Source organism: Mercurialis annua, linkage group LG7 (genome assembly GCF_937616625.2).
Source record: "Mercurialis annua linkage group LG7, ddMerAnnu1.2, whole genome shotgun sequence".
NCBI classification, from domain to species: Eukaryota; Viridiplantae; Streptophyta; class Magnoliopsida; order Malpighiales; family Euphorbiaceae; genus Mercurialis; species Mercurialis annua.
The window spans coordinates 42,898,024-42,911,618 of NC_065576.1; the positions used below are offsets into that span (position 1 = coordinate 42,898,024).

General features: G+C 30.3%; 2 protein-coding genes across 2 annotated transcripts; one reads left to right on the forward strand and one right to left on the reverse strand.

Annotated features, from left to right (window-relative positions):
• Window positions 1-523: 523 nt before the first annotated feature.
• On the forward strand, window positions 524-5,681 carry LOC126657216 (uncharacterized). Its single transcript, XM_050351877.1, has 2 exons — window positions 524-563; window positions 5,011-5,681. Exons 1-2 carry the CDS (start codon window positions 524-526, stop codon window positions 5,679-5,681), a joined length of 711 nt encoding a protein of 236 aa, XP_050207834.1.
• Window positions 5,682-8,450: 2,769 nt separating this feature from the next.
• On the reverse strand, window positions 8,451-11,720 carry LOC126657535 (uncharacterized). Its single transcript, XM_050352239.2, has 5 exons — window positions 11,491-11,720; window positions 11,231-11,373; window positions 10,464-10,593; window positions 9,882-10,073; window positions 8,451-8,942 (listed from the first exon to the last, which is right to left on the reverse strand). Exons 1-5 carry the CDS (start codon window positions 11,692-11,694, stop codon window positions 8,733-8,735), a joined length of 879 nt encoding a protein of 292 aa, XP_050208196.1. The 5' UTR covers window positions 11,695-11,720; the 3' UTR covers window positions 8,451-8,732.
• Window positions 11,721-13,595: the final 1,875 nt, after the last annotated feature.

The following is a 13,595-nucleotide window of genomic DNA, read 5'->3' on the forward strand; positions in this document are numbered from 1 at the left end:
ATGGATTCAAATAGTTAAAGCAATTTTAACCCGTGACTTAATAATACCTTTAGCCATCTCCTACATACAAAACCATAATTAACCAAACAATCATCACTGCCATATATTTCAATTCAAGCACCATGAATTCAATATTAAAATAAGAACCCATTAACAGTAGCAAATCAATTCCATATAACTCTATTTATGGAGAAATCAACTAAGGCAACCAAAATATGAAATCATAATCACATGTTCATACCGTGAACTGAAACAGCATATTCATGGCCAAAGGAGAAATCCTTTTTTCTTCTAAAACCACAATAAATCTCACTTAATAATCAACCTAATTTATATAAACCAACAACAGAACACAACAACTCATTGACATCAACTATAAGAACAAACTCAGGCATAGTCTATGTCGGATCGACATCGAAACGAATCAAACAATGAGTTTAAAGACAACACCAGACAAACCGGTTATCAAATAACAAAACATGAGATTATAGTCATCAATACGACAAGAATCATAACAATAACAATGGCCAAGAATTCGGCAGTAGACATGTTAATCAAGAACAGTGAATATCAAACCCAAAACGATAAACTTGCGGCGATTGAAACGGGATTGATTACGTACCGTTTTGCAAAACCGAGATAGGGAATTGAAGAGGCGTGTGTCTACAATCTCATCGACAAAACGAAACTGGATTTGATCAAGAAACGAAGAAGAACGAATCAATTTACGGAACGCCGTTTATAAGCTTAAACCAAAAACAATGAAACAGGGAAACTCACCGAGCTTGAGTTCAATGGAGTTGGAATGAAGAATGAGGATTGATGAAGTTTATGGTCTCTGAGTTTGAAAAGAAAAAAAAAGGGTGGCAGATGAGTTTGATTCAATGATGGAAGTTTAGGTTAGAAAAAGAGTCGTAACAGAAGCATATATATGCAAAAGGAAGAAGAAGGTTTCATGTTGCATAATAAACCTGATTCATTTTTTATAAATTGCATGGGCTTTCCTTTGTTGATTATTGCATGGGCTTTTCATGTTGATTAATGCATGGGCTTTTCATTTTACTTATTGCATGGGCTAAGTTTATATTTAACCATGGATCAATTTATTAATGCATCATAGACCTAAGAAACTCATGGATATTATTTAATTTAATAATAATAATAATAATAAATTGCATAAATCTCGAGGAATGCAAATATAATAAAGAGAAAAAATACGGGATATTACATTTACTCACTTGGGTTTGGGCCCCAAGGGGTACCCAGTTTTGTGAGTGGGTTAGGAGTTAAATCCTTACCGATTTACCACACACGCGCGCGCGCGCCGTCCGTCCGGTCGGCCTGGCCTGGCCTGGTTTGGTTTGGTTGGTTCGGTTCGAGCACTAATTTTTTGTAACGTTTTTATTTGAATTTTTTGCAACTAAACATTATCCCTGAATCAGCTCCCTCACATTTAATTTTATTTGACTGATTTTATTTTAATTAAAACAGATTTCAGTTTTAATGGCTTTTAATGTTTTGTCCCCCTCAACTTTCCTATAAATAGAGGCAGTCCTCTCATTTGTGAAAGACACCAGAAACCAGAGCTCAGTCTTGAGTAAAGAAAAACACATCAGTGTTTATAATTCCAATCTTGAGCAATCAGAATAAGTGTTTTTGAGCTGTCATCACAGTGCAGTGGTGACAGTAGTTCGGCTGTTTTATCCTGGGGACGACGTGGTTGATCGTCAGCTTTGCACCTTCGAGCTGAAACGTCTAAAAGAGAGCGACCTAGTCCGCGACTCAGCCTTTTTAGAATTATAAGTTTCAACAGCAATTGTTCCAACACAAGTGCACCTGTAACTTTCCTTCATCGTTCCGGTTTTTGTGCTCACCATAAACGCGTCCCCAGTGGAGTCGCCAAAAGATGTTCGCAGGAAAATATTTCCAAACTCGAATCTTTGAATTTATAGATGGGTACCGTGTGGATCGATGCTTTAACCGGTTCGGTCTAAAAAGTTGAACAGGGTTTGATTTATCTAAATTAAAACATTAATCTGGAGGTTAAGAAACCCAGGCGAGATTATTGTTTGAACTACTCCTACTCCTAAATTAACCAACCGCGGAGGTTGGGGATAGAAAAGCACAGGGCTTTGAAGTTTGTTTTTTGATTGATTTGAGTTGTCGAGAATACAAACCTAAAGCTAGCTATTTATAGGGGACAAACCCTAAAATAGAAAACCTAGTCTAATGAGATACAATCTCTTATTTAGATAATACTAAACTAAATAATTAAGATAATGACTAAAAATAAGATAATAACTAAAAAAGATAACTACTAAGCTAAGATAGGAACAAAAGGATAGTTGATGGCTTTTGGGCTCAAAAACCCGAATTAGCCCATATGAGCTCTTTTTGGGCCAGTGCAAACAGAGATGTTCGCAGGAAAATATTTCCAAACTCGAATCTTTGAATTTATAGATGGGTACCGTGTGGATCGATGCTTTAACCGGTTCGGTCTAAAAAGTTGAACAGGGTTTGATTTATCTAAATTAAAACATTAATCTGGAGGTTAAGAAACCCAGGCGAGATTATTGTTTGAACTACTCCTACTCCTAAATTAACCAACCGCGGAGGTTGGGGATAGAAAAACACAGGGCTTTGAAGTTTGTTTTTTGATTGATTTGAGTTGTCGAGAATACAAACCTAAAGCTAGCTATTTATAGGGGACAAACCCTAAAATAGAAAACCTAGTCTAATGAGATACAATTTCTTATTTAGATAATATTAAACTAAATAATTAAGATAATGACTAAAAATAAGATAATAACTAAAAAAGATAACTACTAAGCTAAGATAGGAACAAAAGGATAGTTGATGGCTTTTGGGCTCAAAAACCCGAATTAGCCCATATGAGCTTTTTTTGGGCCAGTGCAAACAATAATTATTTTATATTTGATGTAATGAAATTCAATGAATTTAAAAAAACGTGATTGACATGTCAAATCCATCGAATGCAAGTGTGCATCCATTTAAATTTTTGTCATATATGAACATAATTTTAAAGAGTAATTTTTTTAAAAAGAATATAATATTTAAAATTTTCACGTTATTAAACTATTGATTTATAATTTACTATGAAATGATAACCATGTAAGTGAAAAACACATGACACTACAAAAGATGACTACTAAAAACAACAGATTTTGCTGACCGAAAACAAACGTGTCAATAATTATAAATTTAGCAATGAATTTAGAGACCATTTGGCGACGGAAAAGAACTTCAACACTTAATGACATATTATTTAAGCAGCCAAATTGCGTGTCCCATTTTCAAAATATTTTGAAAATTAAAAATTCTCGAAAACTCTCGAAAACTCATAAGGAAATATTTCGGGCCGTTTCTTTAAATAAAAGAAATTATATAGTTATAAAAAAATTTAAAAAATTCTCAACTAATTATTATTTTGAATCAATTGCCCACAATTTTTATTGTTTACTTTATCTACAATCAAACTTATCTTCTTATTTTATTGAATTTGATTATGTTTTATTTATTTTATTAATTGACATAAACGTATAAAATTTAAAATATATAATATTTTATAATTTTTAATATTATAAATATGTCTCTATATTTTTTTATAATTTACACGTTTCTCCCACATTTCGTGTCCTTTATTTAAAAAATTGTCGTTTTCCCGTGTCTGCTTCATGTCGTTTCCGTTTTCCGTTTTCGTTTCCGTGCTACCTATTATTTATGGATTCATTCGATAAATAAGACGCCAATTCAAAAATAATCATACTATAGTAAAATTGTTAAAATTATGAATATATTAAAAGTTTTCATTTTATCGGCATTTTTACGGAGTTAAATTACGAGTGCTGTGTAAAATTATTTGAGAAAAAAATGATGACTTGTGTTATTATCTTCACCTAAAAAGCTAGAAATGTTAAATTCTGAATAGTGAAAGGCAATGTAGCTCGTGATATTAATTAAATTTGTTTTTGTATGGGTGTAAACCTATAATATTTAATTTGTTCAAAGCTTCTATAGTTGAATGAGAAAATAATATCATAAGGTTAACAACTGAGATATCATGACAGCGATTTCAATATCTCTTACAGATTAAATTAATTTGGGAAGTTGATAAAGATTGACTTGGGCAAATAAATAGGCCAAAATTTAGGCTGAGAAGACTGTATAATAAAAATGATAATGATAAGCATATCTTGCCAGTAAAAAATAATTAGGTTCACTTATTAGAGGTTTATTGAATTAAAAAATAAATTTTTTTTGATGAATAATTAAAAAATAAAATTGATATCAGGTTGTTTGGCGTTGTTTATATCAGACAAAAATTTTGATTTTTTTAATTTTTTTTTTCGATTTTTAATATTTTAAACTATATTTAATTTATCTTTATTTCATGAAATATATATATTTATTTACCAACATTTTTAAATAAATATTTATTAATCATTTTTCTTTTAGCAAAACATTAATGTCGGCATAAGATTTGTTCTCTGAAGGTGAGATTGCTACAACATTCATGACAATAATAGTATTAATTCATTGATAAAATAACAATTATTAAAACTATTAAATCAGCAATTAAATTGATAAAATTTGTTTTTGAACTCAACTAGATTAATAATGTTTAAGCCTCAATTAATTACTATATTTTTATATAATATAATAGCATATTACACTTCAACAAAAAAAAAGGAAATCAACAACAATAATATAGTCATGAAATTTTGTAGAAGTTTAAGGGTTCAAATTATTTGACTTGGATGACCGACCAATCAAGAAAATAAGAAATGTATTCCAAATACATTTATTTTTAAACTTTGAAAGATGCATTTGTCACTTGAGGTAAAACTCATTGAATTCTCAAAACAATTGAATTGTTGTTGGTAATAGATTTATTATAGTGCAGTTTACTTAATATAAATAGCTAGTGATTACAGATTTATTAAAGTTCATGTTGGTAACAATTCAATAGTTTTGGTGTTCGCTTTCCAGTTTACTTTCAGATGTTTGCAGCAGTTCTCAGAAAAACGATTATTCTGTTCTGGGCTATTTGGGAAGCTCGCAATGCTTTGGTCTTTTCGGACTTGGATAGCAATCCTATAGAGGTTCTACAAACGGCTACTCGCTTCCAAAATGATTTTTCCAGGCTCACTCCTAGACGCCTGACTGTCAACGCACCAAGTAGGGATTCTGAGGCAGCAGCAAATGCAACATGGTCTCCTCCTCCGGTTAGTGAGATCAAAATTAACTTTGATGGTGCTTATCGAAAGGATGACAAAATGGGAGTTGGTGCGTGTGTTGCCCGAGACCATGACGGCAGACCAATTCATTCTTGTGCAAAAAGTTTTGATAATGTGTCCTCTCCGGCTTTGATTGAAGCATTGGCGTTAAGAGAAGCGATTTTGCTAGCTCGAAGACTTCGGATTCGGAATCCTTTTTTCGAAGGAGATGCTAAATCCATTATTGATTTCATGTCCGGGAAAGGCAATGTAGGCAGCGATTGTGAAGTGATTTTGATCGACTGTAAAGTTCTTTGCGAGCAGTCTAATTTCACTCATTTTACATTTATTTATAGACATTGTAATTGGGTGGCTCATGATGTAGCCAAGAAAGCCCTTAGAGATCCGTTGTTTTGTAACAATTCCCTAGCACAAGTGGTGTAGCTAGATACGAGACTGTAATAGTCGATTTTTTCAATGAAGATTTTCATCTTTTGGGCAAAAAAAATTAGATAAATTAACTCATACTTAGTCATTTTAATCAATAAGAGATAAACACATTCATTTTTATACAGTTTGAATTTATTGACATGAATTTAATGAATATTGTCCCTAATCGATTAAAATTGCTAAGGTTATCACTTATAGCATTAATTTGTAGAAGAGGTATGTATAGCAAAACAACAAAATCACATTTGTGATTAAATAATAACGAATACTGATCCATCTAGTACTTGCTCACTATGTACCTAGATATAAAACCTAGGATATATATTTTTACGAGAATTTATCTTACACAACCATCACACCATATTTAAATAAAACCAATGAACAATTATAATAGGAAATTTTTTAATTACTACTTTTTTTTCTATCATTAAATATTCTATATGGCTGACACATTATTGTTTTATTGCACGAATGACATAGCGCAACGGTTGTATTGTATAATTTTTCTATTTCTACACTACATTTATCTCATTTCAAGTATAAACCACACCGAGCCGAAAATCAATGTAATTGACTAATCTGACTCGATTTGAAATAATTAAAATTCTTATAGAAACACTTCAATTCGATTCAAAAAAATCAAATTTTAATTTGTTTTGGTTTGATTAGAAATGAATGCACACCCCTACAATGACCTGCCATGAAGAAACTTCGACCATGCATCTACAAACATTACATTAGGTTAATCATCCTTGCATAAATTATTAGAAACTAGCAAAACTGCCAAGCGTTGCTTTGGCTTTATATTACCAATTAAATAATTAGTATTGAATTAATATACTATTTTAAGTAAAATAGTTTTAATGAGTATTTCAAATTTTTTTATTATACATATTAATTTTAGAAATTACATTATTATATAAAATATGATTACGTACCTTGATAAAACGATGAAAAATAATATGAATACAAATATATGTTGCCGAAATATAAATAATAAAAAATATTAAAAAAATAGTAACATAAATTATAAAATTAATTTAGATTATCATGTTTTAATTATTAGTTTAAGTATTATAAATGTTAAAATAATTTTATCATGAAAATTATTGCAAATAAAATATATAATTAGATTAAAAATGTTAATTAACGATTTTTTTAAATATTTAATAAAAGAACATTGGTATTCTCTTGTTACAAATTTTTTTTTTTAAAATAATTTAATCAATACTTATAAAGATGTTAACATTTTTGTAATAATTTATTATTACAATATAAAAAAATGTACTTCATAATTTTTTTTAATTCAATCAAAGGCATAAATTTACTAATAGAAAATGTTACTATTATATTTAAGTTGCAGTATGTCTCTTCTTGTTTTTCTATATTTAAATATATAATTTAACTAAAATGTTATTTGAATTTTGAAATTATAACAACTAGTCATGAAAAAATAGATTCTAGTTAGTGTAATTAATCCAAAACAAAATTCTCATAAAAATTTAATCTATAGAATAATTTTTTTATTCTTGACACTTTCATATTTCTGTATGCGTGTTTATTATAAGTATATTTTTTAAAATTTTCATTTGTATTGTAACAAAAACTCACATCATCATTTTTTTGAGAAATTCTTATGTAGACTCGGTCCACCACATCTAAGTCAATTATATCATAACACCTCATTAAAATGAGGGTATTCTTGTAATTTTGTTTGTTATTTGCATACACTTTTAAATAATAATATTATAAAAATATCCTCATTTTAATGAAGTGTTATGATATGATTGGTTTAGTCTACGGATGACGTGGTGGACTGAGTCTACCTAAGAATTTCTCCATTTTTTAAACATAAACATACATAAAAACTACTAAAATGACCAAAGGTCAACATTTGTCAAAAATATTTATTTGTTCTTGAACTATTTTTGCATTTATACTCACATTACTTTATCATATTTAATAATATTTAATATTTATTGATGACGATAGAAGCTTCAAGTTATTTGATTATTTTTTATATCACATATATATATATATATATATATATATATATATATATATATATATATATTAAAAATACACATAAGAGTATACTTCTATATAATAAATATTTTCATAAAAGTCAAAATAAAAAATAAATTATTTCATATCTTTATATTTTTTAAATGTATTATTGTTTTTTATTTTTAATTAACAAAATAAAAAAGGTTACTATATAAAAAAATGTTTTATTATATTATTGTAGTAAAATATTCTTTTAATAATAAATTAATAAGAAGTCATAATTTGCTAAATTGATAAATCTTTTAAAAACAATTAAATTATTAAAAATACAATATAAGGATTAAAGAGTAGTTTTTAATATATATAAGAATCAAATGTGTTATTTTCTAAATTAGTTTTGACTTGTTAGGCGGGTGGATAATGCTTACCCTTCCTTTGCAATTCTCCACTCTTTGTTTAATGTTTATACACATAATTGATGTCGTTGGTATTTTATGTCGTTTCGATTTCACTTTCATGTATAGTATAATATAATATAATAGTTGAATTTTCTTTTCAAGGCAAAGAAACAGTAGAAATTAATTCTGAAGATAAATTATTTCCACTAGAATGGATGAAAATTTAATTCCAAGCATCACTTTGTGAAGCAATTTGCTTAGCAAACTAATTGATTTTCACCCCAAAAGAACCCTTAAGATCAGTTATGTGACTATGTCTTAATTTACTATTCATAGCCCACAAAAAAGTACAGTTCAGTAAACCAAGACATAAATCCGATAATCAAAGAAAGTCCACAACTTAAACATAATCCTACTGAAATGCACAAACAAAATGCGCAGAGAAGAACGCACGCCAAACCGCATCGCCAGCGATTATTACAATTTACAAGCATACTAACTCATTTTAGAAAGTCACAAAGTCCTAATTGTTAAACGCTGAGTATAGTATTTGCCTTTCGGCACGGTGGAAATACTAGGATGTGTTTCTACTCAAGCTGGCAAGCGAACATCCAATATATACTTGGAGCTAACCTGTAATTTATGCAGATAAGTGACGAATCATCCATGATCTGAAGCGTGACCATGCCAGGTCAACGGCAGCTTCATCCTCGTCAGGCATTCCCATGCTTTTCCTCCTTTTCACACCGTCAACTGACCTGTTCATGAATGCATGTCCATTTCCGGGATAAAGATGCACCTCCGAAGGAACTCCTGACGCTTTCAGCTTTTCCTCCAATGACTTGGCAGCCTGAAATTTTTAAAATTCGGATAAATTAAGCAGTTTGATATCATGTTCACCACATAATATATTTATCACCTAGCATACAATGTGTATGCTTACATGATAGAGTGCGACACAAGAATGTATACAAACATTTCGACTCAACTTATCCAACATTATTTTGTGTCGTTAAGACTCTATCTTCCAATTATGTTAGACGTATCAAAAGATATATACAGCTAAGAGTTGGACTTTACATGCTTGAAGCACATTAGGGAAGGATATCAACGATAATTTAAGTGATCCACAATGGGTGAGCTCAAACATGATAAGTCAAAAACAAAAATGAGCCAATCATACTACGTTAATGTTGATCATCATTACACAGATGGCTGGGTGGGAGTGAGGTTCTGTGGTAAAAAGTTACAAATGACGACAACTGGACTATCTATGATCAATATCAATAATTAGTAGGCACCATAGAACATTTCATGGTGAAGTGTTTCAAACTGAAGAGAAGGGGAGGTGAAAAGACCTTAAGCTAGTAATTTTATTGTGGAACTCTTCTTGTGCTGACGCTTAAATAGTCTTAAAAATTGCTTGGTTTGCTGCAAAGTGCCATATTTTATTGCAAAAATTGAGTTTAGATGACAAAATACAAAAGAACTACATATAAAGAAGAGAGCATTGATATCAATTTAGATATATAATTTTTTTACAGAAGTTGATAGGGAGTTCCATGCAAGCTCTCATTACGTATAATTTTTCTCATTTAATTTAAATCCCTCTTATTTCAGCTGGAAGAATGAAATCCAACAACCAAAACTTATTAAGGAATACTAATTGCAATTAACCCACATCAAACTAGTTGCAAAACTCAGCAGGGGACAAAAAGAACTAAAATTAATTAAAAAAACATGTTGACGGATAAAGATTAAAATTGATGACAAATAAGGGATGGCATACCGTAACATCAGCAAAACCAACAAAACTATCAAGCTCTCCGAAATGAGCCTGGACAGGCGCCTTAGCTTGGGAAGCATCTGCTAGCTGTGATGGAGGAACACCATAAAATGCGACAACAGCATCAACTTCAGGGACCAAAACAGAACTTGCAATAGCAAGAGCCCCTCCCATGCAATATCCAGTAACTCCTACCTGTAATAATTACCAGAAAAATTAATTTAACATCCAAGCAAAATGTAAGTAGAAATGCCATATTTTAAAGTAGAATGTGAGTTTTCTCTCATCTTTAGGCAAAATATTATTTCAGATAAACAACGAACTAACTCATATACATGTATGCTGAAATCATTTTTATTAAAAAAAATGTCGAATAAAGTCAGTTCGACACACTAATAGTTTTCTCTTAACTTGCGCAAGTGAATCCATAAAGCTTAATCTCTTATTGGTACAATAAGTTTAACCATAATACACTAGTCCAGATGCTGGCACAATGAAGAAATCAAACAATATGCTTTTAACGACAATGATAGGTAATTGGCGAAAAGACACAATAGATCAAATTCTAAGAAATAGATTAGTAACCTTCTTTGAACCATTAGCTTTGAGCCAATTAACAGAAGCACCAATATCCTTAACAGCACCTGGCCAATCAAGACCATCCATCAAGTGTTGAGCTTCAGCAGCATCCAAGCCTACCTTTCCTCGATACAAACTAAAACACAAAGAAAAACATATTTGACATAAGGCCTACTAGTCTAAAAAATTCAAACTTTTTTACCTCCTTCCAACTCTAACCAAAACATCCAATTTCGGCAATTTCAACCAAGTTTAAAACAGATTAATAATAATTTTAACCTGATTTCACTAATTGTTCAGTTCAACATGTATTTTTACTATTTTTTACGTTTCGCTTAATTTTCGTAATTTTATACTTATGTCCATTTTTAAAATTGGAGTAAAAGTACTGAAATTAAACGTTTCGATTAGATTTTTAAAAAGTCTAAAAGGTTTGAATTTTTATATCCAATTGAAATGAGGTACAAACTAGGTAGCACGGACACGAACACGTAAAAACAGGATACTTTGACACGAACACAGAGAAACCGTGTTATTTTAGGTTTTTTTTTGATAATTGGGGGAGGGGGAGCGCTTGTGGGAGGAATTGAACCAACGACCTTGACAATTTACTGTCCAGCGCTTATACCATTTGAGCTACAGCTCGTTGGTCGTGTTATTTTAGGTTTTCCAATGTAAAAATTGAAGTTTCGTGTCCTAAACATTTCTGAAACAGGACACGTTGATTGAATGAAATGTCGGTGCTACCTAGGGTAGATACAAGAGATACTCACTCTGGGATGAGAGCTTTAAATCCAGGTTCAAGCTGGGAGATTTTAAGAGCATGGTTCTTGATCTCAAAATCCACACCCCACCATTCTTGAACAACAACAATGCCAGGTGCATCATCTTTGCCGACCACGTACGCATCAAATGTCTGATCAATCAAATTACAGCCAATCATCACAAACCCAACTAAAATGCAATATAAAATCAAAATTTTGACTTCAAATTTGTGCTAAAAAGAGCTGCAAGTAAAAATCAAATTGCTTACAGTGTTGTCTCTTTGGATTTGGACTTTCTTGAATGGAGAAGAAGCTGAGTCAGCCATTGAACGAACTTGGAAACGGGAAGTGGAGAGATTAGCTGAGTGTGTGCGCAGTAAACGATATGCTGGGGACGACGATGGTTTTAGGAGAGATTTTATATTGAAAACTCTGGAGAAGGAAGATGGTGACAGTATAGCTGCCGCTGACATTTTTTCTTTTGCGTTTTATGCACTCCAGTTTGCGTTTTAGTTAGAACTTATAAAGAATTCCAATTTGATAATTTTCTGATAAAAAAAAATTTGATAATTTTATTATAATAATTAATAGTTTTTCAATTAGTTTAATTATGTTAATATTTCATTTTATGCAAATTCCATTAATCTTTTTATTCATTTTTATCTTAATTTATCTTTTTAGCTCAAAGAATTTAATATAAAATTTTATTGTTGTTTTAAATCTATTTAAATTAAAAGTTGATAGCAAAAAACATATCAAGCAGGGATAGATTTACAAACTCTGAATGTTTTGTATAAATTTGTAAAAAGTTAAAAAGATTTGACTGTTTTTCACTATTAAACATTTTCTTACATAAAATAAATCTTTCATTAATTCCAAAAGTTACAATTATAAAAATTTAAAAAAATATAAGAATATTTTAATAATTTAATGTAGAACAAAATGTTTGAATAATTATATAACCGCTCTAATTTAATATGAATTAAATTTTTAATTTTATAATAGAAGAATAATAAATCCTTTATATGCAATGAACAAATCAATCATTCATAAAAAATAACAAAATAAATATCTCGTAAAAAAGAAGACGGATACGTTATTCATAAAGAATGATAAATACAAAATAAAACGGCTATATCCATTAAACAATTTTATTTTTTATTGCTGAATTTTTTTTAATTTGTTTTTAATTTTTAATTCACATATTAAATAAAATTTAATATATTCTTTGGGATGTATATGGATTTGAACTTTCCTAAACTTTGATAATATTACAAATAATTATTATAGCTCATAGGCATAAAGTATTTAGCAACATGGTTGGTAAAAAGATTTGTTCTTGGAATGTTTCTGTTGCTAATAATGGAAGAGAAAAACAAGCTTTAGATATGTTTGAAATGATGAGGGAAAATGGTATGCGACCAAACGAGGTTACTTTTGTTGCTATACTTACTGCCTGTGCTCGTGCCAAGCTCGTTGAGTTCGGTACGAGGGTGTTTCGATCAATGCGGAGCGGTTTCGGTGTGGAGCCAAAAATGGAGCATTATGGATGTCTGGTTGATCTATTAGGTAGTGCAGGATTATTGAGAGAAGCAAGTGAGGTTATAAAGAGTGCCATTTGAACCAGATTCTTCTGTTTTGGGTGCACTTTTCGGTGCTTGTAAGATTCATGGAGCAATTGAATTTGGAAATGAAGTGGGGAAGAGGCTACTCCAATTGCAGCCGTTGCATTGTGGTCAATATGTATTGTTATCTAATATTAATGCTGGGGTGGAGAAGTGGAATGTTGCTGCTGTTGTGAGAAAAATGATGGTAGAGACTGGGATTAGAAAACTTCCTGCTAGTAGTTTGATTAATTCTGTGGGAAAATAATTCTTTGTTCGGTTTGTTAAGGAGAATTCTGTTTTAAATTGGCATGATTTCTAAAAGAAATCTTGAACTTTGAAGATTGTTCTAAATTGGGATAATTGCAAAATAGATCATAGTTTAGCAATTTTAAAAGAACTTTCAGCTTTGGCAATTTAAAACACGAATTACTACACTTTTGCAATTCGGAACACTTTTTATAAAAAGTGATGTAGACGTCGGAATGATATGTATTATATATATAGTATCCATGTTGTAGAAAAAAGTTATTATTGTTCTAAAATCGAAAAAATTTGTAAACCATATTACAGTTTTGAATTGTTTTTTTAACTAGCACTCTTAAATTTAATAAAATATTTGAAAAAAATTGAACTTTTACTTTCGTATCTTAAAGTTAATCTCGAACAAAAAATTGAGCATAGCTTCCTGCAAATTAAATTTTTATCTCGGGGTGACTCTACACTAATTTGTTGCAAGTTACAATAAAATTTCAGATCAAGATACTCTC

Excerpts from the sequence above, each read along its gene's own strand:
- LOC126657216 (XM_050351877.1), top strand. The coding sequence starts at position 524 with ATGGCCAAGAATTCGGCAGTAGACATGTTAATCAAGAACA. Across the intron at positions 564-5,010 it reads AGACATGTTAATCAAGAACA|TTTACTTTCAGATGTTTGCA; the intron begins GTGAATATCAAA and ends TTCGCTTTCCAG.
- LOC126657535 (XM_050352239.2), bottom strand. The coding sequence starts at position 11,694 with ATGTCAGCGGCAGCTATACTGTCACCATCTTCCTTCTCCAGAGTTTTC. Across the intron at positions 11,374-11,490 it reads AAATCCAAAGAGACAACACT|ACATTTGATGCGTACGTGGT; the intron begins GTAAGCAATTTG and ends TTGATTGATCAG. Across the intron at positions 10,074-10,463 it reads AAGCTAATGGTTCAAAGAAG|GTAGGAGTTACTGGATATTG; the intron begins GTTACTAATCTA and ends TAATTATTACAG.